We start from the raw sequence: 21,172 nt of genomic DNA on the forward strand, positions 1-21,172 counted from the left end.
CGGTCGTGTCACTGCATTGCCCGACGAAATCTCAGTTTGGCGATATTACCCCTTTTACAACCCGGTTCTAAGTTCCAACCCCCCAACTCCCGATTGCTCTGGAGCGCCACACAATGCAGTCAATGCAGAGACAGTTCGGCAAACTCTGGAATAAGGGCCCCGGAGATAATGCCAAGGTCTCGGTCCTCCTCAATGACTATGAGGATGCGGACAAGGTTCTTTCACAGGTAGCTTAGTCGGGAGCTGGCGCATCCCCCATCAGAGTGCAACCCCGCTGACACGACATCCACCTGTATAGCTCATCGACAACACCAAACTGTGGAGGGAGGCATGGGCATCTCTCGTCACCACTCAATTGCAAATTGTCGCGGAATTTGAAGGCCTCTACGACCCCATCGTTGGGGCGTCCGACGGCCACGGGCGGCAGGCCGTCCAGACGCCCCGACTGCAACTGGAACGGACCTTCAGGCTAAAGAAGGCCTACACCGAGCTAAAGGTTGAGTTGTCGGAGGAAATTGGCATGATCGATGAGCGCATTGCAAAGCCCGCGATTGATGCCCGGGATTGCATTGCCCCGATCCGCAAGACGATCAAGAAGCGGGAGAATAAGAGATTAGATTACGAGAAGCTGCAAGAAAAGGTTGCCAAGCTCCAGCGGAAGCCAGCCCGGACGCCAAAGGAGGATGCTTCGCTTGCAAAGGTCGAAGCCGAGATGGCAGCCGCGGGCGAGGTGAGCCCCCACCGTCCCGTTCCTCTCCGTCAAGCAAGCGCCACTCGAGACTGACAAACAAGAACAGGAGTTTGGCATTGCCGACGACCATCTCCGCCAGACCCTACCCCCCATCATCAACGCAGCATTTAGCCTGGTACCCCCACTGCTCTGCAATCTCGTCATGATCCAGAACAGACTGCTAGGCCTCTACTACACCACCCTGCACAGCTACTGCGAGGAGTCCGGCTTTCCCTCGCCGCCCCCTCCGATGGAAGAGGTTATCGCCATCTGGAACGCCGCAGTCAGCCCGGCCCGGAGCGAGATCGAGTCCATCAGTTTCATTCGCCTCAAAGGGCCGCACTCGGGTCCACCACCCCCTGCAGAGGGAGTCCGCCGTGTCGGGTCAGGCTTGATTCCCAGCGCCAAGCCGGGCCCTCAAGGGCGGATGCTGCGCGCGCCCTCATCCACGTCCTTACGGTCGCCGTCCCCTGGCGAAGACCGGCAGCGCCAGCCCAGCCCGGCCCCGTCCTCCTCTTCCAGCAGGCGGCCCGACTGTTCCGCTCCGACAGATTTTACCACGGCCACCATCCTGGGCGGGGCCACCGTCCGCCGGACCACGACGGAGCCCTTATCATCGTCTAACGCTATCAGCAGCGCCGCAAGTAACTTCCGCTCGAACCAGCAGCAGCGAGATTACTTCGGTTCGAGGAATGGCGCCAGCACACCCGGCACCGCCAGTCCCAGCGTCTCCCAACTCGCGAACGGCTTCGGTAATCTCGCCGCCAAGAAGAAGCCGCCTCCCCCGCCGCCTCCAAAACGGCTCCCAAGCGCCAAGCCAGAGGAATGGGTCGTCGCGCAGTACACGTTTGAGGGGCAGGGAAAGGGGGACCTCTCGTTTCGAGAAGGCGACAGGATCAGAGTGGTTACCAAGACCGATACGGACCAGGATTGGTGAGTAGATTCACATATAGCTCTCCCCTTCATCTCAACCCCTTGGCCTGCATTCTGAGCTGAACTGATGCGTGCTTGTCCCTTTAGGTGGGTTGGCGAGTTGGGAGGACTGAGAGGCAACTTCCCTGCCAACTATTGCAAGCCGCTCTGAATGAGCACGGCAGCGTCGGAATGCCCGACGCCGCTGTTTTTGAAAAGTCATTACATGGGCACAGCTGTCAGCAAGCACATGTGGTGAATCTGAGTTTTGAAATTTGGTACACCAAAAAGAGCGCAGACGCGAGTATGTGAAGAAAGATGGGTTAATGGTATCGCACCTGGATAGAGATGCGGGCGCGCTCAACGGTTGGATATGTGCGGCGGCCTGGAACAAGTAACAGAAGATGGAAAATAGACAGGTTATAAAGGGAGAAAATATGGGTGTTTGGACTTCGTAGTTAAAGGAGAACGACTCAACTGAGGTAATCTGCAGGGCAGGAAATCTTCATTGCGTTTTCACACCGTAACAACCGACAAATCGTGCCAGGCCGACCCACGATCAGTCTTAAGAGAACTAACTGAATGCAAGCGAGTGAGATTGCTAACAAACTAGAAGGCTTTAGATATACACAGCCATCCTTGTATTGCATGCCTTCATGGACTTGTTCTGATCTTAGGGGTATCACATGCGAGGGAATCGAATCGTGTTTTCCTGTTACAGAAAACAAGCTAGAAAATAATGGGGACTCCTATGCCGTTCAGACGGAGAGCGCGCTCAGCGGAGGTGCCAAGTGAGAATCCTCTCCGCATTGTCTGTGCCTTCCATTACCGGACCAATCTGAACTCACACCCGCACCCGCGTCATGATGAACACTGTGATCCAAGCCCACGGCAGGAATGCGTCCACGAAGGGTTAGGTAACCATCTTCCAGTGACATCGGGGTGACCGGACCCGGACTTCCAAGGGGCTGTAACCTCGGCGAAACCGGCTTGTGCGATCTTAGAAGAGCCGCTGGGACACTGGGATAAGACGAGGCAGCAGCTGAGCTCGCCGTGGATGCGGTCTTCGCTAGTAGAGCCCTAGTAGCCATTGCAGCTTGCGCTACCATATCTCTTTGGTACTGCTGCAGACGACGTTGAGCTTCGGACCCAGACCGCGCTTGTGCCTGATCTCCATGGTACATGGGCACTTGGGTTTCTGATTGGACTGCCAGAGACGTGCATTTCGACGGCGAAAATGGTCGGTTCTGGCGACTCTGTCCGTGTCGATTCTCCCAGTTCGAAGGGTAGTACTTCCCCAAAGGGAGGGCTACATCTTGCTGAGCTCCGTTAGGAATGTACGAGGAGAGAGGCGTGTGAGAAGACTTGGAAACGTTTGACTGGCTCGAAAAGGATTGGGATGGCTTGGAAGGGTCGCCGGCGCCCAATAAGCGGGGTTCCGTGCTGAAGTTGCTGGGCTCAGCCGACCGTGACGGGGACCGGTGCCGAGTCATGTTGGTGAGTGGTTGGAAAGGGTGGGGAACTCGAACCCGGGACTGGGGGTCTTCGTGAAGAGGAAAGTATCCTCTGCAGAACATGACACATTGTCAACAATCGGCGACACAAGGCAGGTCCGCTACGAAGCGATACATGCATGCAGGGAATGGAGACATGTCATACCCGTGAATATCCCCTCGAGCAGACAAGGGCTCTGGCGGCGTGCAAACAGATGCTGAGGTCGGATCCGTTCTGCGTCTCCCAGGGAGTTCAATGGGGATCGGTTTTCTTCTGTCGCCTTGGCTGATTCTGTGATAGTTTTCTGGCGCTGAAATTGTGTTGATTACCTTGGGGCGAGTATTGACTTCTGCTAGGAGAGAGTCCATGTTAACAAACAACCAGCCTGAAAGAGATGACAGAGCATGTATGACGCATGGCTCAAGGACCCGGTCGAGCCGGTGCAGGGCCACTGCAACATTAACTAAATCCAGAGGGGCAGCGCAGGGTCCTGGACCCTGGTAGCGGTCACTTGGCCCCACCAGACGAGGCTTTAGGGGTTTAGGGGCCTTTCCGGGGCCGGGAAACCGGCAACCCGCTGAAAAACAAGTTCAACGGTTCGAGCCCACATCATTCCAGGGCCATCGACGCGGTGCTGGGGTAGGAACGGGCAAGGCGGTCCCAACTCGGTATGCAAGATACCCAAGGGAAGAGCAGTAACAGAAACAGTCCCGGTTTACGTACCCTTGCCAAGCATTGGGCCGTCCCTCAAACCGTCCAGATTCGTTGAATGCGCCGAGGTCCGGGCTCGAGACGGCCCGTTCTCGTTCAGAGGGGTACCAGCGGGAGAGAAAGCGAACGGATCCTCAGAGCTGCACGAGCTAAAGGAAGCATCAGACGTGTGCGACCTGTCGGACGAGTTGGACTTCATCCGTCGAGGTTGGGCAGGCCTTGGGGCCGGCAACGACCAACCCCAAAGGGGCGTTTCTCGTTCCATGTCGAGGGATGAGGTAATGTGGCTCTGTATCCCGGTAATAGTCTTGGGCGATGGCCAGCAAGCCGTGTCACAGCCTAGAGGATGGTCCCGTTAGCGGATGTCAACGAGTGGGTGAGGAAACCGGTCCTGATGATGGCCGCATAGAAGCAGTTACCAGGACGCAACGTGAAATGGAAAGTGAGGGCAGGCAGGCCGGGTGATTGACGATTAGGATCTCGGTCCACCGAAATCGTTGGAGCTGATCAACCCGCCAGAGAAGTCTTACCTTGAAGAGCGAAATGAGCACCGCGAGCCCTGCTGAGTGATTCCAGGTTGTGGTCGCGTTGGCAGGAGAGATGTTACGAGGATTGAAAGTCGATGAGAGCAACACTAAAGGTATGTCCGACAATCATCCAATGCTGCAATCGCCTCAATTCAGTTCGAATTTGGTGTGCCAGATCCGGGAAGAGTCGTGTGTATTCGGAAGGCACGGAGGATCTGCAACGCAGGGCGTGCTTGCTGTGGACGAATTATACCAAGGAGCCTCATGGGACGGTGTTTGTGGCTGGCCAAGCTGACGGCGGCGCTTTGTCCATAACCAAGCATCTCACTCTCTGGTCGAACTGCATGGCAAAAGGGCTGGTGGTGTGGAACACAAAGACAATTCCAAAGCTGACAGTCGGGGGGCTCGCTGTATTCATATCTCCAAAAGGCCTTAAATTACCTTAGCTACTCACATCCCTGAGGTGGCTTAGGTTTGATTCTTGGGCGTGCCTTCTCCACTGCAGCAGAAATTCCCTGCTACACAAGGATTCGGGTTGACCCCGCCTCACCTGGCGCTGATCAGCACAACCTTGGGGGAGGGGGACGGAAGGAGGACCCTGACAAACACGGGTAGAACGGCTGGCCTCAACCCACGTTTCAACGCGAAGGGTGGTCACGTCACGATCGTCACCAGTCACACTCGCATGGCCTATAACTATTACGAGACTGCCTTATCTAGAATTCTAGGCGGTGTCTAAAGTTTTCGTTGTCGCACGTTGACTCTGGATCGCATCGAATATCACACTGGGAAATGTCACCACCCTTACGAAGTACACTAGGCCTCCGGATACCGACAGGAGACTGCCGATCTATCGACGCCACATGAACTCATGAATATCTTTGGTCGAACGCTGAGGTAACCAACCTGAGCCAACCAACAACCGAGGGGCACCCGGTGCCGAGAGACCGGCAGGGCCCCACACAGGGTGGCCGCATTCCCGTTCAACCCCGGGGCCTTGGTGGCGCTACCCCAAGGTCACGGGCGAGGAGCAGCCGACTCATGGATATCAAACGAAAAGGGTTCGTCGACTAAGATTTGACAGGTCCATGGGAACAACTAATATGTAGTATCGCTCTCCGGATTTCACCGTTTTATTTCAAGTGACAAGAGGGGGGGAATGAGGGAAACATCACGGGCTGATCGACAAGCGGATGATACGACGGCTCAGGACGGATGGGTGTAGCGCAACTCAGATTGCCAAGGAGCTTGGGAGCAGCACCCCGTCGTTCTTCCTTGGCCTGTTTGGATTGGGGGTTAGCCTTGAGAAACGCATTGCAAGTCTTGCAAGCAGAAGCAGGTTTTTTCCCCGTCACGACAACGCCCTACCTCGCTGTCGCTTTCAGCTTCCTGTGATCTTACTTGTGTTCGTTCTTCCACGGTGAGGTGATGACTCGTGTCTTGGGGTATAACTAACAACATTTGTATAAGTCTAACGACTAAGAAAAAAAGGTCTAACGGATAAAAAAGAAAGTGATTGCAGAACGCCAGGCCCGGCTCACGCACTCTCTCACTCCGGGCTTTCCCTTTCCATCCACGCAGGTGGTAATGTACAATGCATAGCCGACCTGATTAGCTTGCCCATCTTTTATACATCGTGAGCTGGCTTCCCCGGCGCATTTTCATAACACCCAGAGCAGAGGCATCAGTCATTCCAGCTTCATGAAGTCACTCCTCTCTTCGTCCCTCGCCCGGGGATGCCCAAACGCCGCCGCATGTTCTAGCCTCAAAATGCCACCCTCCCTCGTCTTCATTCAAGTTCATCGTTATCCAGCTAGCCACCCCATGCTCATCATCCAGCTCACATCACAGAGCACTCGCCCTCTTGCTGCTTCCCGATTTTGCTCCTTGATATTCGTTCCCGTGGGCGGGGCCCGCTCTTCCCTGAGCGCTTAAGGTCCTCTAGTCGTTCTCTCGCCTTTGGAAAGTCCTGGGCTATTATTCCCCTGTCAGCCTCCCGTCGTAATATCGCAACAAGAAAAGGGGCAACTCACCAGCAGCTCTCCAGTACCACCTCTTGGCATCTTCCAGATTCGCCGCTACGCCAATGCCCGTCTCCGTATAGTAGCCCATTGCATACTCGGCCTTGGATAAGCCTGCCATGGCGGCCTTCTTGGCCCACAGGTACGCCTCGGTATCGCTCTGCTGCAGCACTCCCTCGCTGCCGGTGAGATACCAACCCGACAGCGCCAGCTCGCTTTGGTGCTCTCCTTGCCTTGCCGCGCGGCTATACCACATTATGGACAGCCTCGGATCGATGGGACAGCCAAGCAGGCCGTACTCGTAGGCACATCCGAGCCTAAACTGACTGAACTTGTATCCCAGCTCCGCAGCCTGCTTGAACAACTGGAAGGCGTAGTCCTCATCCCTAATGATGACATCGTTCGGCTCTGCGCTCTCATACAGCAGGGCCAATTCGTGCAGGGCGTGCGGGTTCTCGGCGTCGGCGCGCTCGGCGGCTCGCTTCAGCCAGCTGATGGCTTCGCGTGGGTTGCGCGGCTGGCCAAGCAGGCCCTTGAGAAGTATCATGCCAACCTTGTACATGGCAGGAGTGTCGCCCAGGGTAGCGGCGCGCTTATACCATTGCATGGCCTTGAGCGGGTCCTTTCGTGTGCCGCCACCTTCGTCGTTGCCAATCTCGCAGCACACGGCGGTGCGATAGGCAGCTGCCGCGTGTCCCAGCTTGGCTGCCGACTGGTAGAGGGTGAAGGCGTGCGTATGATTGGGCTCGGCGCCAAAGAGGCCTCGTCCGAGACAGTCGGCGAGGAAGAACATGGCCTCGGGGTTGTTTGCTTTCTCGAGTTTGCGGAGGATCTTGTGCGCATCAACAAGGTATCGCTCGCGGGATCGTGCGCGGGCCTTGGGATCGGGGAGATTCGGCACGAGCGCGTCCGACGCTTCCACAAGTCGCTTGGCTAGACGAAGAGCCGTCGCCTGGTCGCTGGCGTCCTGCTTAACTACGGCACGGAGGTGCTCCAACTCTTCAATGGTGACAGGGGCCTCTACTTGTTTGGCAGGCGGTGGATTCGCTCCATATTGCGGGGCCGCAGGCCCCGGTGGAGGAGCCCCGGGGTTAGGCGTGGGTGCAACCGTGTTACCGCTGTAGCTCGTGCCGCCGCTATAGTTCCTTACGGGCGGTGGGCGGTCGTTCAGATTGACTATGGACCCGGGCATGTGCCCGGGGCGAACGGGTGTAGGGTGAGATGGTAAGCTATCCGGATTCGACCCCGCCGGCGGAGTGTTAGACTGCCCTGGAGGTCTGTACGGGACCGGGTTCGCCGGCAAACCTTGCATCGCAGATTGACCAAATTGCCCTGGCGGAGTCGACCGTTGAGATGCCTGCGACCCCTCGGGGGGACCCTGCTGCTGGCCGAACTGTTGAGGCCCATCTCGGTATGTGGGCAGCGGGGGAATGTCGCCTGCCATCTCGAAGACCGCCGTTTGGGAATTGCGCAAGTCGGGCTGCGACTTTGCCCTGCTCAACTCGGGTTGCCTCCCTGGTCCTCGCTGAGCCTGCTCCTGAAGGCTTGGTTGCATGTGCTGGTCAAATGATTGCCTGGGTCTCTGAGACGTCATTGAATCAAAATCCGGAAGCTCGGATGCAGCTGATGGGGGGTTTTGCACCGGATACTCGGCATTGCCTGTGTCGTAGTAGTCGTAGAAGTTATCGATGGACTCAGGCCTGTCCTGGCCTCCATAACCCGAGTCGGGCCCATGCCTATACGGCTGTTCCTGAGGCGGGGGCCCGTTGTTATTCGGAGGATATATCCTCGGCGTCTGGGCCCGCATGCCTTGTGCGGTACTCGGTCTCGGCGGCATACCGCGACTTATGGGACCATTGTAAGGGGGGCCGTCGCGTGCCGGAAGGGGACCGCCTTGATGCCTCTCCATGTGGTCTACGGGCATCGTTCTGCTTCGCCCGGGTGGGCCAAAATTCTCGTTCGAATAACCACCTCCCGGTGGACCGTACCCAGGCCCCGGAGGCGCGCCGCGTCGCTGGTCTGGAAAATCTGGTGGGTGGTAAGGCTGCGGTGGCCCGCGATGGGGACCCATTGGTCCGGGTCCAGCAAATCCATTCTGAGGGCGCATCGGGCCCCGTTGCGATGGTGGGCCGTTCGGACCCCTTGATGCGGATCGTTGTCCTGATATGTCCATTCCACCCATTTGGGCTACGATCTGCTGTTCTTGCTCTAGATCCGTTTTGCGCTGTGAGCCGGGAAATGCAGGGAAAGAACCACCATTGAAGCCTTGATCAATAGCGCTCCCTAAATTAGGTCCGCGCATGGGAGGGCCTCGGTTCCCTTGGACAGTATGAGCATGGATTTGCATGAGAAGGCATGGGCGGAATTCCGGTGCTGCACTCACCAGCAGGATCTGGAGGGGCTGGCCGGCCGCCGCGGCCAGGCGGTGGAAAGCCACGACCTCCAGGACCACCGGGCCCTGACGTATATCCGCCCCCGCGGGGTGGGTAAGGACCTCCTCGGGCACCATCACCAGGCGGAGGCCTCATTGGGGCTCCTCGTTCCCCGGGCATCGGTCGGCCCCCCCTTCCAGGTCCGTTCGGGCCAGAATCGTAGTAGTCTTGCGGCGGATAATCCCTGTTTGGAGGCCTTCCTCTCCCGTAACCGCCATCGTTGTACTGCCCGCCATAGCCTTGATCATGGCCATTGCTGTAGTCGTCGTAGCCATAGCCATAGCCATCCTGGTACTGGTCATACTGCTGCTGCTGCTGCTGCTGGGGCGGCGGCGCATTGTACCCCTGGGGTCCTGCAGGGTTGGGCGGGTATTGTCGCTGGGGCGGAGGTCGCTGAGGCCCCGGCCCTCCGCCATATTGAGAATTATATGCCATAATACTGACACGCCGAGGACCTGCCTGTGTCGTGTCTAGTGGTGCCGTCTTTCGCTCTCAAGGTCCCACGAGACGTCGAGCGATGATCGACTGAGATTTACAGCAGGCGCATGGCAGGAAACCTATGTATGGTTGAGGCTGGAATATCCGTAGTATTGCTACAGATCGAGGAGTGTCGGGAAAGGCGAGAGCGCGTAGCCAGGTTAGGGTGACAGAGGCCGCCGATCTGCGAGTAGAGCGAAGAAACACGAGGGGAGGGGATGAAGAGATCGTATTGCACACGATCGCCTCAATCGTGTTTTTGGTCGCCCGGTAAAAGGAATGGTTCGCGAAGGTGGAAGTCGGAAAGAAGGGATAAAAGGAAAATACCGGTACTCGAAGCAGAGAGGGTGGAATGGAATGGGTCGCAAAGCAAGGGGAGGGAGGCATCCCTGAGGAGCGCAGCGGGGATCAAAAAGAGGCCGAGGCGTTGTAATTCTGTGCCGTTCCAGCGCAGAGGGAAAAATGGTAATTAATAGGAGGGGCCAGGGTCGTTACATGCAGGGACGGCCCCAAGGTTGAAGAATTACATACACTACTCCGTACAATAGTAACAATACGTTTCCTCACCCGCCATGGTATCTCTTATTGTATGTATAATTATTGTTATACCTGAATGGCGCAGAGGCAACTTCAATTGAATTTAGCCTTTCAGACCGATGAGCAGAAGGACACTATGTATTGTATGTACATACTGCTGTCCTGTTTCTGGCCTAACAGCGCAGGGCCTTGGGAAGACGGGAACACCAAGAGCTGGAGGACGTTATGTGCATTTTATTTAGAGAACTGAAACAACTACGTAAGGTAATACCTAACATGCCAGCTCTGCTGGGCCAGTTCACAATGCAACGGTCCTACTGCGTAGACTTTCTGCCCTGATTACCGTACCCGGTGAGCAGACCGGGAACGCGGCGGGAGCTGTGTGACGTTACTGGTATTGTACCTCCTCCATGACGGCAGGGCATTCAAGAAGCCAGCTGAACATGGCTTGCTAGGTTTTTGAAGAAATTGAGGTCCGTCAGGGGCGATCTGCGGCTGGCATGCCTCCCAACACAGAGTTGAGGTGATTCAGGTAACCTAACCGGGTTTTTTCGTGTCGCTGGATCGACCGGCCTTGTCAGGCGCTTCGAATCCAAGGCACATTGACAGGAGTTCGCTGCACGCCACCACACAACCTGAAGATTATTGGTATTCAACTATACTTGATGTCTTCTGGCGGCTATAATCCCTTTGCATGCGCGCCGTCCCGTCCAAGCCTCGTACCTCTATATATGAAGTGGTCAGTATAGGGCCTGTTGGCCGATTAAGTCGGTGAGGGGTGAAACGACGCTAGAAAGCCAGCAATCAAACACCGGGCTTGTCGGCCAGGAAGTAACATTATTGAGCTCAACCGTCAACTATACTTGATGTAGTATTCGTAACATGATGTTCAATCTATATAGCAACGCTACGCCGGGTTCATTATACTAGCAAGCATTACTTACCCTCGCTACACTATCTTGTCTTCCGGCATCCGGGACTGTCATCAAGGGCTTCCCCCAGCGAGCGTTTCAGGACGTTCTCCGACGTAGAAAAATGCAGGGCTATCCAGCGACTCGGATTCACAAGAGACAACAGTTGTCTTGAGCGACGGCCAAATGTGCAAGGACTGTGAAGTCTTGCTGGATACAATAAGGGCGTAATCTGGTATTTGTGTCTGCAACGTACGGATAGAGCGAGGACTGTGGAGTTATTCCAACCAAGAAACAAGAAAAGGGGTTGAAGAATGCTTGGGTTGTTATTGGACCCCTGGATCTGAGAGGCAAACGTTCAACTCGAAAGTCGAAACCGCAAGTTTCTTTGGGCGAACTAATGAGCGCCCTGAAACGGGAACCGTTTGTTGACCCCGGGTGCCACTTGCAAGTTGCACGGAAGCTGTGAGTGAGCCGCCAGGAACCGCCTGCCAAGCCTGCCCCACCTGCTTTCAATGTCAGCTTTTGTTGCCATATTCGCTTGACTTCGCGCTGACGCGCAGACAGTATTCTGCTGTGGCCAAGTGTCAGGCTTTTCCGGCACCTGCCCAAGCGGAAAGGGCATGCTTTCTGCCATGTACTACCGCCTTGTATTGACCTCATTCTTATTCACCGGCTTTGTGAAAGGTGAAGAGCCTCAATCCTCGGCGCTGTATTCAAGGCTCTTGTTGCCTTAGCTTATGGTGGAGTCAACTTATCTAAACAGTGTTTTGAGCCGCGCTTGCTGAACCATACTAAGATGGCTAAGAAACCGGTAAACTGGTGGTTATGGACTAAGCTGTTTGTCGTGTGAGTATCGAGAAACCTCCTTGCCATCCCCCATACCGCGGCCACTCTCTAACAAGGGTGGAATAGAGGCGGTGCCATCATGGTTGGCGGCCCAGCTCTCACGATGTGGCTTACCCCCACAGACGAGGAACTATTTCAAAAATACAACCCAGAGCTTCAGAAGCGGAGTCTTGAGAGGAGGTATGAGCGGCAGAAGGAGTTCGATGACTTCGTTACAAAACTTAAAGAGTATTCCAAATCCGACAAACCAAGTGCGTATCGAATCCCGCTCATTACTAGTCTCAACGTGGCGAGTTAACATGTTGCAAAAGTATGGGCTGTCCAGGCCGAAGCGGAGAAGGAGAGGGAGAAGCAGGCGTCCATCGCAGAAACGGTCAAGATGGCCGAGGAGATCAAAGCTAGGAGAGAGGCAATGAGGAAAGAGGCCGGCTTGCCGGCGCAACCGGACTCATCCGCGTCTGGCAATCGGTGATGATGACGTGATGACTATCTGTATTATGTCCCATTGTCACCACTTAGCTTGTAACGTGTATAACAGAACCAAAACATTCCTGCTCCGGCATTGTCAGGCTAAAATTCGAAGTTGAGAGTCGAAGCCGACGACTACATTTTCAGGGCAGTAGATGGCTGCGGCAACGGGACTCGGAACAAGCTTCGGTAACTTGGATGACTTATCGCGAGGCACCATATCTTTACTCATAACCTGGAAGTAGTAAAGCGGCCTAGCTGTAAGTTCCAAAGGTGTAGAGCTGCTCAACAACAAAGCGGGCACGGTGAGAGGATCGGAGAGGATCGGTCAGCGGTTTTAAAGTGGGGTAAAAGTTATTGCGGCAGCGAAAAAATATCAGGGCCAAGCGCACACAAATTCTCCAACCACTGACGACAGGACAAGGCTTGAGGCATATCGCGCCTATCACGAGACATTCCGGGCGAAACCAGGGCCAAAATCATCGCGACTGACAGAGTACGTAATTGGGACGCATTTTGCAGCTGCCGACACTGCTCGTCAGCATCGCAGCACAGGCAAAAGGCCCGCTCTCTGCAGCTCTCCAGGCTGACTGATCAATCCAAGCTCGAGCTTCACCGAGTCGCCGCTACCCTTTCCTCTCGATCAACCGCCACCCCATCTCCATCACAACATATCCCAACATGGCCGACGTCCAGGAACGGCTCAAGAAGCTGGGTGCTTCTGCTCGCATTGGTATGTCGCCATACTGTCTTCCCCTCCTCGGTTCCCCGCTCTAGATAGATTGGCCGACTAACCCGCACCGACCGACAGGGTACGTTTAGACATGGATCCACCAGCGCTGCTCAATCATGAGCCGCCAATACAAGCTACGAGATTCTAATGCGCTGCTGTGACAACTAGTGGCAAGGGAACTCCCCGAAGGAAAGTGAAGCGGGCGCCTGCCCGGTCGGCCGGCGACGACAAGAAGCTCCAGCAGACGCTCAAGAAGCTTAATGTCCAGCCCATCCAGGCCATTGAGGAGGTCAACATGTTCAAGAGCGACGGCAACGTCATCCACTTTGCCGCCCCTAAAGGTGCGTGTGATGGAGATGGACATGATCCGCTCTGTCTGTAGCAAGGCGGCTGCTAACGACTGGCCCAGTGCACGCTGCTGTCCCTTCCAACACCTTCGCCATCTACGGCAACGGCGAGGAGAAGGAGCTCACGGAGCTCGTCCCCGGCATCTTGAACCAGCTCGGTCCCGACTCCCTTGCGTCACTGCGCAAGCTCGCTGAGAGTTACCAGAACATGCAGAAGAGCGAGAAGGAGGCTGACGATGATGACATCCCTGATCTCGTGCCGGGCGAGAACTTTGAAAGCAAGGTCGAGTAGAGCCCCTTGGTTCCCAAAATATAAAGTCTACCGCAAAAAAATGATGGTCCACTCTGTCCCCTGCTCGGGTTGGCTTCAAGGGGCACAGAAACGAGCTCTGTTTTTTCCGTGAAATGGACGGCGGCGCCCGGATCTCCTGATTAGGTGGGATAGGAAACGAACATATGGTCATCCCCAAGCATTTCTTTAATCGCTGACAGAGATGACATGCCTATGCGGCGGGATTTCAAGGTGTCATGATAATCCATGTGATCAGGCTTGTCCGGCATGCCAGCATAGACAATGTGCGTCCAACAGATAGGCGTCACAGGCTGAATTCCTCATCACCCGTGTTCCTCAACCAGCCGCTCAGTGCTTCCGCTCTCACGTCTTCTTTCACCTTCCTCCTTGCCGCTAGTAACGGCCCTTCTTTGACCTCGTTGTACGTCCCCTGTGCAAGATGCTGGCGTATCACATCATCTCCCAGCGTCCTAGCGACCTCAACCCCCGCCTCCCACATCCTCCGTCTCGACGTCAAACTTGCTCCCTTAAGGTCGAACGCCTTGCGCCCCTGCAACACGCCACCAACCAACCCCTCCTCCACCTCCCCGTCCCTTGTCCACGCAACTGCAAGGTTGCTCGCCGCCAACTTGACCATCCGCCCATCCATTCCACCGGCCCGCCCCACCACCGCCCTCCGCGAGAACTCAAATTCCATAGACGTGGTCTCAACCAGGAAGGGAACGAACTGGTAGCCTGTACTTGCATCCCACACTTTCCCTGCAACAGGTCGCATCCTCCCGCAACCATCTCCCTTCTCCAGCAGGCCACCACCATCCCCATCCCCATCCCCAGCACCACCACCAGCGGGATCGTCATCATCATCGTCCCTGCCAGCAGCAGAAAAGCACCGTCTGCAAGCCACAGCGCTGAACTGGGACTCTGGCAGCACCAGGGTAGACAGGTAGACCCTCGCGGGCGAGACAAATAAGGAAGTCAGCGATGAGAGCAGCGAGGTGCACTGCTTCAGCGCGAGCTTGTCGGAGCACGATTTGGACGCCGTGGGCGGGGCGTCGCCGCGCGAGGGTTTGCGTCGCACGATGCCCAGCCGTGAGAAGTAGCCCCGGCCGAGAAGGAGGGTGAGTGGTGGGTTGGTGTTGGTGTTGGCGTTGGCGTTGGCGCCCGATGGGGGAGGTGATGGGTTGCTGGTGGTGGAAAGGGGGGCTGTTGTTGTTGTTGTTGTTGGCCAAGGGGTGGCGTCCTCTTGTGCGGACATGATCAGTTCCATGCTCGCGTCGCCGCCTGTGGGTGTAAACAGGGGAATTGTATCAGCCTGGGATGGCGAAGGGGCCACGAGGCTGCTCCTCTCTCAGACGAGAATGGGGCAGCTAGGGGGAAGACGGGACTTACAAGGCGCTTCAGAGCAGTACATGTGGAGCGTGAGGCCTTCTCGCCAGACAAATGGCTGGCCGTGCCAGCTCTGCTTGTCCGCGGATGGGCCAGGGATTCCTGTTTCTGTTCTCCGCTGGAGAAACTCAGATTGCGCTGTGCTATCCAGGGCAAGACGCCGGCACTCGTCCAGGATCCAGCGGTTGAAAGCGCGGATGGCAAGGACTTCGGCGTGCCAGTCATGAAGGGCTATTCCCTTGGCCTGGGAAAGCTTGGATGCTGGAAGACATTTCATCCCCGTTCTGTTGGAGGGGTGTAAGTGGCTGTTGGCAGCTTAAGGGGGGGAATTGCTTGGTGGGGATTGGCTTGTAACTTACGCCAGCGCTACACATTGCATGAAGCGTGGACCTAATGTCCCGAATTCCTGTTAGTATTCTCGACATGATAAATGCTTGATGGAGTCCGCAAAGCACCTTGAACAACGATGCCAGCGAGGGGCACCCATTCGCGGAGGCCATTGTCTCTTACGGCTGGTTTTCGCTTCGCCGGGAGCTTCCTGAATTCTTCCAAAACGGCTGATGCAACAGCATCCGGGCCCGTTTCAGCTCCAAGATTCATGGACCTGCCGATGCTTTGATATCCAAGACGAAAAACCAAGAACGGAGGAGGACGGTGAAGATACGGGATGTTTGAAAGGGTTAGGGTTGGCCGCTTGAGATAGGTAATCTCGTCGCTCTTGCCAAAGCGGGCCCTTCTGGCCCGTGCATCCAGCCTATCACAGGGCAGCCCTATCCGCACAACCAACAGAGAAATTAGCGAAAATCGACCTCATACCTTTGAACTCAGAGGAAGCAACCCCGACAACGACAACTTCGACAACAAACCGCCACAATGAGAACGTACGACGATACTTTCTCCGGCCAGCGGATCTACCCTGGCAAGGTACGACTTGTCCATCCTTACGACTGCGACCGACGGCGAGGACCTCCCCACCTCCGAGTCAAGCGGCGACACGATCGCTGCTCGCGGAAACGGCGATGACGCTAGACAAGGATCGGTGTTGGAGCACTCGTCGATGGCGCGATTGGAAAAGCGTTGGAAAATAGGGCGATTGAATGGCTGACGGTGGTTCTCAATCACAGGGTAAGCTGTACGTCCGTGGCGACAGCAAGATCTTCCGGTTCCAAAACGGCAAATCCGAGTCCCTCTTCCTGCAGCGCAAGAACCCCCGCCGCATTGCCTGGACAGTTCTCTACCGGAGGCAACACCGGAAGGGTATTTCTGAGGTACGAGCACTCCGCCTTCCGTGTATCCGGTTGGGTTCGATGGGAATAGAAAGCGGATCTTGGGTGCGGGAAGGGCGGGAGTGACTGGAAACGATGACCGCACAAGGGGTGGACAAGGAAGGAAAATGACACAAACGGCCCGCTGACTCCTGCTACAGGAAGTCGCGAAGAAGCGCACCCGCCGCACCGTCAAGTCGCAGCGTGCTATCGTCGGTGCTTCTCTCGATGTGATCAAGGAGCGCCGCTCGATGCGCCCCGAGGCCCGGAGCGCCGCTCGCCTCGCCGCCATCAAGGAGAGCAAGGAGAAGAAGGCCGCTGCCCAGGCCGCCAAGAAGGCTGAGAAGGCCAAGAGCGCTGCCGGTGCCGCCAAGGGCCAGGCCCAAGGTCGCATCATCAACAAGCAGGGCGCGAAGGGTGCGCCGGTCAAGGTGGCTGCCAAGAGCCGTTAAAGATCTCTTGAGGTGGTTGCTGTCCGGGAAAGGGGGGGGGGGTTGCATGTTCTTCTTGAGCCAAAGGGGAATGGTCGAGAGGAGAGCAAATACATGATATCTTACGGTCTTGCCTGTGGCCGGAAGGGAAAACGCTGGAGTCGGTCGGTCGGTACTCGGTTTTTTGCCTGCTCAGCTCTCTTAAAGGGTTATGCTCTCGCAACAAGTTGACAAGACAACTTGTTTTTGAAAGGGCCGGTTGCATGGATCCTGCGTAACGGGTAGAGGACATTTTGCATGGGTAGCACACAGAATGCCAACTTATGCATTGGTCTGAGATAAATCCACGATTCAGGGGCACAGCCGAAATGGACTTGGGAAGTCGGTTCGGCCGTCTATGAGTTAAGAAACGGAAGTGACCTCTATCACAGCCCTCCTCTGTCCCGCTCTAGAAACCAAGAACCTCTATTGTCAAGACTCCCTTGTTTCCGTACTAGAGCTTCACCAGAACGCCCTTGGCACCGGACTTGGCAATGCTCCCCCGCTCGGTATCGACATCAGCATAGGTGACCTTGCCATGGTCAATGATGATGGCATATCTCATGGTCCGGCCCCCGCTCTCCCAGCCTATGCTCTTGCTGAACCCGGCGTCGGTGTCCGTCATGAACAGCTGCCCGTGGTTAGCAAAATCACGGTTGAGGCCAATCTTCGCAGAAAACGTACAATCGACTCATCCTTGACGCCGTTTGCCTTGCCCCACGCTGACATGACGAAGGGGTCGTTCATGGCAATGAAGATGATGTTGTCAACGCCCTTTGCCTTGAACTGCTCCAGGTTGGCCAGGTATGAGGTGACGTGCTGTTCTTGGCAGGTCGGCGTGAAGGCGCCGGGAACCGCGACCAAGACGACTTTCTTGGATTGGAACTCTAAGGGAATGCGATTAGCGAGGCGGATTTCCCTCACGCACAACGTGCCCGTCTTTGTTTGAGATAAGGATGGGGGATGACATGACATACCCTTGCTAGCATCATACTTGATCGGCATGCCGCATACCTTGAGGTCGAGGTCGCCAGTCGGAGGGATGTAAAGGAAGGATACGCCTTCCGGGAAGGCATCATCTGCTTTGAGACCGGCCATTGTGGTTGTTAAGTGATGGTTTAGTAACCAGTCTGACGAAAACAGCACTTCTAGTTGGAGGGATTTTGTTTGGCTGGAAATGAATGGATTTGTAAGTCCCGAGATGTTTAGACCTTGAGATGGTAGGTGTGGATGGAGTTGAGGGGAAGTTTGAGGTTTACAAGTTCGGGTCGGGTGGATCCTTCTCGAACAATTCCTCTGTTCAACACCGGTTCCCGAATCAGTGAACACGCGGCTAGGTTGACAGATTCAGAAGAGTCAGAGAGCCAGAAGGGTTCTCATGAATTAGGTCATCAAGAAGCCGATAACGTAATGCAACGTGGGCCGACCAAGCCGGTGCGGTATACACAGACACTTAAACTCGAGGGGAGCTCGAGTTCGGTGCCAAATTGAGCTATGCCCATCCAACTAGTTGCCTGATGCCTCACCAAAAGTCGAGTTGAATAACCTGATTGATTTCCTCGCCGGCGGAAAATTTCCATTGACAGCTTGAGTTTCCTAGGATTTCTATACCCGAGTTCGTCGCCGACACTTCCGTTCCTCAGGGGTCATGAATGTGCCCCTCGACCCGATACTGCCCGGCTATTGTCCCGAGGCGAAGCCGGGCGGAATAAGTGCCGAGTGAACGGTGACTTGCATAGCAATAGCCGCCTGACTTGTGTGGTTCAAATATGGATATGCCACGGGGCTTCTCTGTAGCCATCTCAGCTGCTTATTAACGCGACATCAGCGGTAATTCGTTGAAGGGCGCGCCCGATCATGCCGGAGTGGGGTTCCCGATCGCGGCCCGGGCCATGTCCGAAGAAAGTGACCCTAGCTTGTCTTCATCCCTCCACACTCACAATCACAGCTCATTAGTAATTCCACGAGCGCAGTCAAAGCCATCCCAATCACATAAATAGGAGACTCCTGGACCTCTGACGGCGTCATTGCCATCCAAGTACTGGAAGCAAGCGGTAGCCATGGCGACTGAGTCCAAGCCCCCGTTTCCCCCTTTTACGAGAGAGACGGCCCAGCAGAAGGTCAAGGCTGCCCAAGCAGCCTGGAATACCAAGTAAACCCACCACGTCCTTTTGTTCGCCAAAGTAACCCCCTAACATTCATTTTCTACCGGCAGGAATGCAGAATCCGTCCAGTTCGCCTACACGCCGGATTCCATCTGGCGAAACCGCGACGTTTTCCTCCAGGGGCGCGATCAGATCGTCGAGTTCCTCCGCAAGAAGTGGTCAAAAGAACAGGGCTACCGGCTACGCAAGGAGCTGTTCGCATTCACCGACGACAAGGTAAGTCCAACTTGAAGAACATCCCCGAGACGCAACGTCACGAGAGTGTGGCACGCAATCCTCTTATGCTAACGATATACTTGGCGGGGGGCTCCAGATTGCCGTGCAGTTCTGGTACGAATGGCATGATGAGACGGGCCAATGGTGGCGGACGTACGGACTCGAGGACTGGACGTTTGCGCCGAATGGCTTGATGCGGAAGAGGCAGATGAGCGGGAACGATGTAAAGATCGATGAGACGGAGCGGTGGTTCAAGGATGGAGTTGACGTAGATACTGTTAAGATTAGCGAGAGGCATTGGTAAGGTAGTTGGGTACAGACTTGGAGAAAGCAGCGAGCGTACAGGATGCTTGCCTGCAAGCCACAAAGCCGAAACTGGACCGTAAACTCGTCAGTGTGTCCACGTATGCTGCGCGCCAAGGGAGAGCTCTGGCTATGAAGGACTGAACAAGCCTCGTTGTCTCACCATCCATGGCCAATCACAAAGCTCAGGATGATTTTCAGTCGTTACTCGCGGAAGAAAAACTCTGCTGGCACTTGAAGCTCCGCGCTCGCATAGATCGGCGTTGGGTCCCATCTCATGACCTCGTGATGGTTTGGCACCGCTCCTCCTCAAGTTGTTAGGTCCTATCCCGCCACCAAATAGGAATAGCAAAGATGATCACCTTTTACCCTAACTGTACCTTCCCTCTCGCCGCCCCGGCATTCGTGCGGGAGCCGAACATCCGGTCCACTATGGACATCATCTGGAGCTCTCTCGCCCTCATCTTTCTCTGCACCTGGTCTATCCTCCACCTCACCGTTCCGCCACAGGTCCTTCCCCAGCCCCCCGAGGCAAGCCGATAGCGGCGGATCCGGCGGACCGCCCTACGGTCACTGTACCTCTTCACACGCAAGGCCAAATGGATGGCCATCATAATAATATTGCCTGAATTCGTCTTCGGGTGGGCTCTGAGCAGCTACATCAGCGCACGCAGGAGTACATGGTCGATTGTGGCCTACCAGCAGAGGGGCGCTGGCAGCGAGGGGCGCTGGCAGCGAGGACCGCGACGAGGATGAAGCGGACTGGACTATGACACACTCCATGTACGCTAATATTGGGGGGTTCGTAGTTCGGTTTCCCCGACGGCAGTCTGAATGGAAGCCTGATCCTCCTGAGCCAGGTTTTGAACTATCATGGAGTCGGTGGTTGGATGAATTCGTCGAAGACAACGAGCGCGGTCATCCGTGGCTTGGTGCCTACGACTGGAAGGCCCACCCAGAGCACTACAGACTAGCCAAGGACCTGTTGGAGTCTGAGGCAGACTTCCTGTGTAAATCGAAAAGATGTGACCACCGCGAAGCTTGCCGAGCCCTGAGTGGGGACGTCTGGGTTCTCTCGGCGGCTCAGATCCTCAAGGCTCGCGAGTTCGGCATCATCGACAAGCTGCGCACAATCAATGAGAACGAGATCAAGGACAAGAGCAAAGAGGATGCACTCATCAAAATCCTAGCGCTCATTCAGGCTGTGTGGTTGCCCATCGAGCTGATAATTCGAGCCTCGACGAGGAGACGGTCGTCTCAGATGGAGATCATGGCGCTGGCTTTTGCCGTCTGCGCACTCATCTCATATCTGCTTCTCCTTCCCCATCCCAAGGACGTCTCCATCCCCACTGTTCTGCGAGCCGTGCGCAGCCCAACATCGACAGAATTTGAGGCCATCGTTCGATGCACTGTTGGCATCATGGGTGCATGGCCGCGTCCGGCATATACAATGCCCAATTTTGCAATGCCAGACAAAGACGCTGAGCTGCTAATGCTCCCAGGGACTGTTGGTGGACTTTTAGTCTTTGGCTTTAGTCCATCTCATTGCGTGGAACTTTGAGTTTCCCACGGCGACAGAGGCCCTCCTATGGAAAGTTTCGGCCCTGGCGGTTGCACTGCTCCCCGTCGCCTGGCTCATCTTCTACCTCTGTCTAGTTGCCATCCCAGGAGTCTCCGAGGAGACAAAGTCAAATACTGGGCTTAACAGTTTCTGGGTGTTAGCTGCTCTGTTCATCTTTCCGAGGTTTTTCCTTTTGTTTGAGGCAGTTCGATCGACTTACTATCTCCGGCCATCGTCTTATACTTCGAACTGGGCCAGTAACATTCCACGAATTGGGTGAGCAGGTGGGACTGAGGCTGAAGGGGAAGAATGATAGCGAGATGGTATTGTATAAAGTACGGTTTCCAAATTCCCGTGGTGCATGC

At 55.7% G+C, this 21,172-nt stretch overlaps 10 protein-coding genes across 10 annotated transcripts; 6 read left to right on the forward strand and 4 right to left on the reverse strand.

Annotated features, from left to right (window-relative positions):
* Positions 1-113: 113 nt before the first annotated feature.
* N656DRAFT_717163 (uncharacterized protein) lies at positions 114-1,814 on the forward strand (the record flags this gene model as incomplete). The annotated part of the gene is made up of 5 exons (XM_064812185.1): positions 114-227; positions 299-730; positions 798-1,348; positions 1,421-1,663; positions 1,751-1,814. The coding sequence occupies 5 exons, from the start codon at positions 114-116 to the stop codon at positions 1,812-1,814; spliced, it is 1,404 nt and encodes a 467-aa protein (XP_064666329.1).
* Positions 1,815-2,132: 318 nt separating this feature from the next.
* On the reverse strand, positions 2,133-4,469 carry N656DRAFT_372909 (uncharacterized protein). Its single transcript, XM_064809421.1, has 4 exons — positions 4,378-4,469; positions 3,860-4,186; positions 3,302-3,485; positions 2,133-3,208 (listed from the first exon to the last, which is right to left on the reverse strand). Exons 2-4 carry the CDS (start codon positions 4,110-4,112, stop codon positions 2,401-2,403), a joined length of 1,245 nt encoding a protein of 414 aa, XP_064666330.1. The 5' UTR covers positions 4,113-4,186; positions 4,378-4,469; the 3' UTR covers positions 2,133-2,400.
* A 1,745-nt stretch (positions 4,470-6,214) lies between these two features.
* On the reverse strand, positions 6,215-9,262 carry N656DRAFT_717146 (uncharacterized protein; the record flags this gene model as incomplete). Its single annotated transcript, XM_064812184.1, has 3 exons — positions 6,215-6,348; positions 6,408-8,714; positions 8,779-9,262. 3 exons carry the CDS (start codon positions 9,260-9,262, stop codon positions 6,215-6,217), a joined length of 2,925 nt encoding a protein of 974 aa, XP_064666331.1.
* Positions 9,263-11,314: 2,052 nt separating this feature from the next.
* N656DRAFT_783726 (CBP4-domain-containing protein) lies at positions 11,315-12,274 on the forward strand. Its single transcript, XM_064816017.1, has 3 exons — positions 11,315-11,601; positions 11,668-11,852; positions 11,913-12,274. The coding sequence occupies exons 1-3, from the start codon at positions 11,552-11,554 to the stop codon at positions 12,071-12,073; spliced, it is 396 nt and encodes a 131-aa protein (XP_064666332.1). The 5' UTR covers positions 11,315-11,551; the 3' UTR covers positions 12,074-12,274.
* Positions 12,275-12,500: 226 nt separating this feature from the next.
* On the forward strand, positions 12,501-13,822 carry N656DRAFT_783727 (NAC-domain-containing protein). Its single transcript, XM_064816018.1, has 4 exons — positions 12,501-12,565; positions 12,674-12,802; positions 12,970-13,143; positions 13,212-13,822. The coding sequence occupies exons 2-4, from the start codon at positions 12,751-12,753 to the stop codon at positions 13,439-13,441; spliced, it is 456 nt and encodes a 151-aa protein (XP_064666333.1). The 5' UTR covers positions 12,501-12,565; positions 12,674-12,750; the 3' UTR covers positions 13,442-13,822.
* N656DRAFT_839502 (uncharacterized protein) lies at positions 13,746-15,689 on the reverse strand (the record flags this gene model as incomplete). Its single annotated transcript, XM_064818903.1, has 4 exons — positions 15,283-15,689; positions 15,187-15,217; positions 14,831-15,111; positions 13,746-14,722 (listed from the first exon to the last, which is right to left on the reverse strand). The coding sequence occupies exons 1-4, from the start codon at positions 15,425-15,427 to the stop codon at positions 13,746-13,748; spliced, it is 1,434 nt and encodes a 477-aa protein (XP_064666334.1). The 5' UTR covers positions 15,428-15,689.
* N656DRAFT_783729 (uncharacterized protein) lies at positions 15,650-16,982 on the forward strand. Its single transcript, XM_064816019.1, has 2 exons — positions 15,650-16,095; positions 16,254-16,982. The coding sequence occupies exons 1-2, from the start codon at positions 15,925-15,927 to the stop codon at positions 16,542-16,544; spliced, it is 462 nt and encodes a 153-aa protein (XP_064666335.1). The 5' UTR covers positions 15,650-15,924; the 3' UTR covers positions 16,545-16,982.
* N656DRAFT_373597 (putative peroxisomal membrane protein) lies at positions 16,753-17,930 on the reverse strand. Its single transcript, XM_064809424.1, has 2 exons — positions 17,247-17,930; positions 16,753-17,193 (listed from the first exon to the last, which is right to left on the reverse strand). Exons 1-2 carry the CDS (start codon positions 17,658-17,660, stop codon positions 17,017-17,019), a joined length of 591 nt encoding a protein of 196 aa, XP_064666336.1. The 5' UTR covers positions 17,661-17,930; the 3' UTR covers positions 16,753-17,016.
* A 667-nt stretch (positions 17,931-18,597) lies between these two features.
* N656DRAFT_783731 (DUF1348-domain-containing protein) lies at positions 18,598-19,527 on the forward strand. Its single transcript, XM_064816020.1, has 3 exons — positions 18,598-18,714; positions 18,778-18,943; positions 19,041-19,527. The coding sequence occupies exons 1-3, from the start codon at positions 18,623-18,625 to the stop codon at positions 19,245-19,247; spliced, it is 465 nt and encodes a 154-aa protein (XP_064666337.1). The 5' UTR covers positions 18,598-18,622; the 3' UTR covers positions 19,248-19,527.
* A 217-nt stretch (positions 19,528-19,744) lies between these two features.
* Positions 19,745-20,885, forward strand: N656DRAFT_373437 (uncharacterized protein). Its single transcript, XM_064809423.1, has one exon. It carries the CDS (start codon positions 20,016-20,018, stop codon positions 20,805-20,807), a length of 792 nt encoding a protein of 263 aa, XP_064666338.1. The 5' UTR covers positions 19,745-20,015; the 3' UTR covers positions 20,808-20,885.
* The last annotated feature ends 287 nt before the right edge of the window (positions 20,886-21,172 follow it).

The sequence above is a fragment of the Canariomyces notabilis genome (assembly GCF_033297395.1).
Source record: "Canariomyces notabilis strain CBS 508.74 unplaced genomic scaffold N656scaffold_29, whole genome shotgun sequence".
Taxonomy (NCBI): Eukaryota; Fungi; Ascomycota; class Sordariomycetes; order Sordariales; family Chaetomiaceae; genus Canariomyces; species Canariomyces notabilis.

Coding starts and splice junctions, on each gene's coding strand:
- N656DRAFT_372909 (XM_064809421.1), bottom strand. CDS start 4,112: ATGGAACGAGAAACGCCCCTTTGGGGTTGGTCGTTGCCGGCCCCAAGG. Junction 3,486..3,859: donor CGGCCCAATGCTTGGCAAGG/GTACGTAAACCG, acceptor CTCTCCTAGCAG/AAGTCAATACTCGCCCCAAG. Junction 3,209..3,301: donor GCTCGAGGGGATATTCACGG/GTATGACATGTC, acceptor CATGTTCTGCAG/AGGATACTTTCCTCTTCACG.
- N656DRAFT_783726 (XM_064816017.1), top strand. CDS start 11,552: ATGGCTAAGAAACCGGTAAACTGGTGGTTATGGACTAAGCTGTTTGTC. Junction 11,602..11,667: donor TGGACTAAGCTGTTTGTCGT/GTGAGTATCGAG, acceptor AGGGTGGAATAG/AGGCGGTGCCATCATGGTTG. Junction 11,853..11,912: donor TTCCAAATCCGACAAACCAA/GTGCGTATCGAA, acceptor ATGTTGCAAAAG/TATGGGCTGTCCAGGCCGAA.
- N656DRAFT_783727 (XM_064816018.1), top strand. CDS start 12,751: ATGGCCGACGTCCAGGAACGGCTCAAGAAGCTGGGTGCTTCTGCTCGC. Junction 12,803..12,969: donor GGGTGCTTCTGCTCGCATTG/GTATGTCGCCAT, acceptor CTGTGACAACTA/GTGGCAAGGGAACTCCCCGA. Junction 13,144..13,211: donor CCACTTTGCCGCCCCTAAAG/GTGCGTGTGATG, acceptor CGACTGGCCCAG/TGCACGCTGCTGTCCCTTCC.
- N656DRAFT_783729 (XM_064816019.1), top strand. CDS start 15,925: ATGGCTGACGGTGGTTCTCAATCACAGGGTAAGCTGTACGTCCGTGGC. Junction 16,096..16,253: donor ACCGGAAGGGTATTTCTGAG/GTACGAGCACTC, acceptor CTCCTGCTACAG/GAAGTCGCGAAGAAGCGCAC.
- N656DRAFT_373597 (XM_064809424.1), bottom strand. CDS start 17,660: ATGGCCGGTCTCAAAGCAGATGATGCCTTCCCGGAAGGCGTATCCTTC. Junction 17,194..17,246: donor GCGTCAAGGATGAGTCGATT/GTACGTTTTCTG, acceptor AACCACGGGCAG/CTGTTCATGACGGACACCGA.
- N656DRAFT_783731 (XM_064816020.1), top strand. CDS start 18,623: ATGGCGACTGAGTCCAAGCCCCCGTTTCCCCCTTTTACGAGAGAGACG. Junction 18,715..18,777: donor CAAGCAGCCTGGAATACCAA/GTAAACCCACCA, acceptor TTCTACCGGCAG/GAATGCAGAATCCGTCCAGT. Junction 18,944..19,040: donor TCGCATTCACCGACGACAAG/GTAAGTCCAACT, acceptor GGGGGGCTCCAG/ATTGCCGTGCAGTTCTGGTA.
- N656DRAFT_373437 (XM_064809423.1), top strand. CDS start 20,016: ATGACACACTCCATGTACGCTAATATTGGGGGGTTCGTAGTTCGGTTT.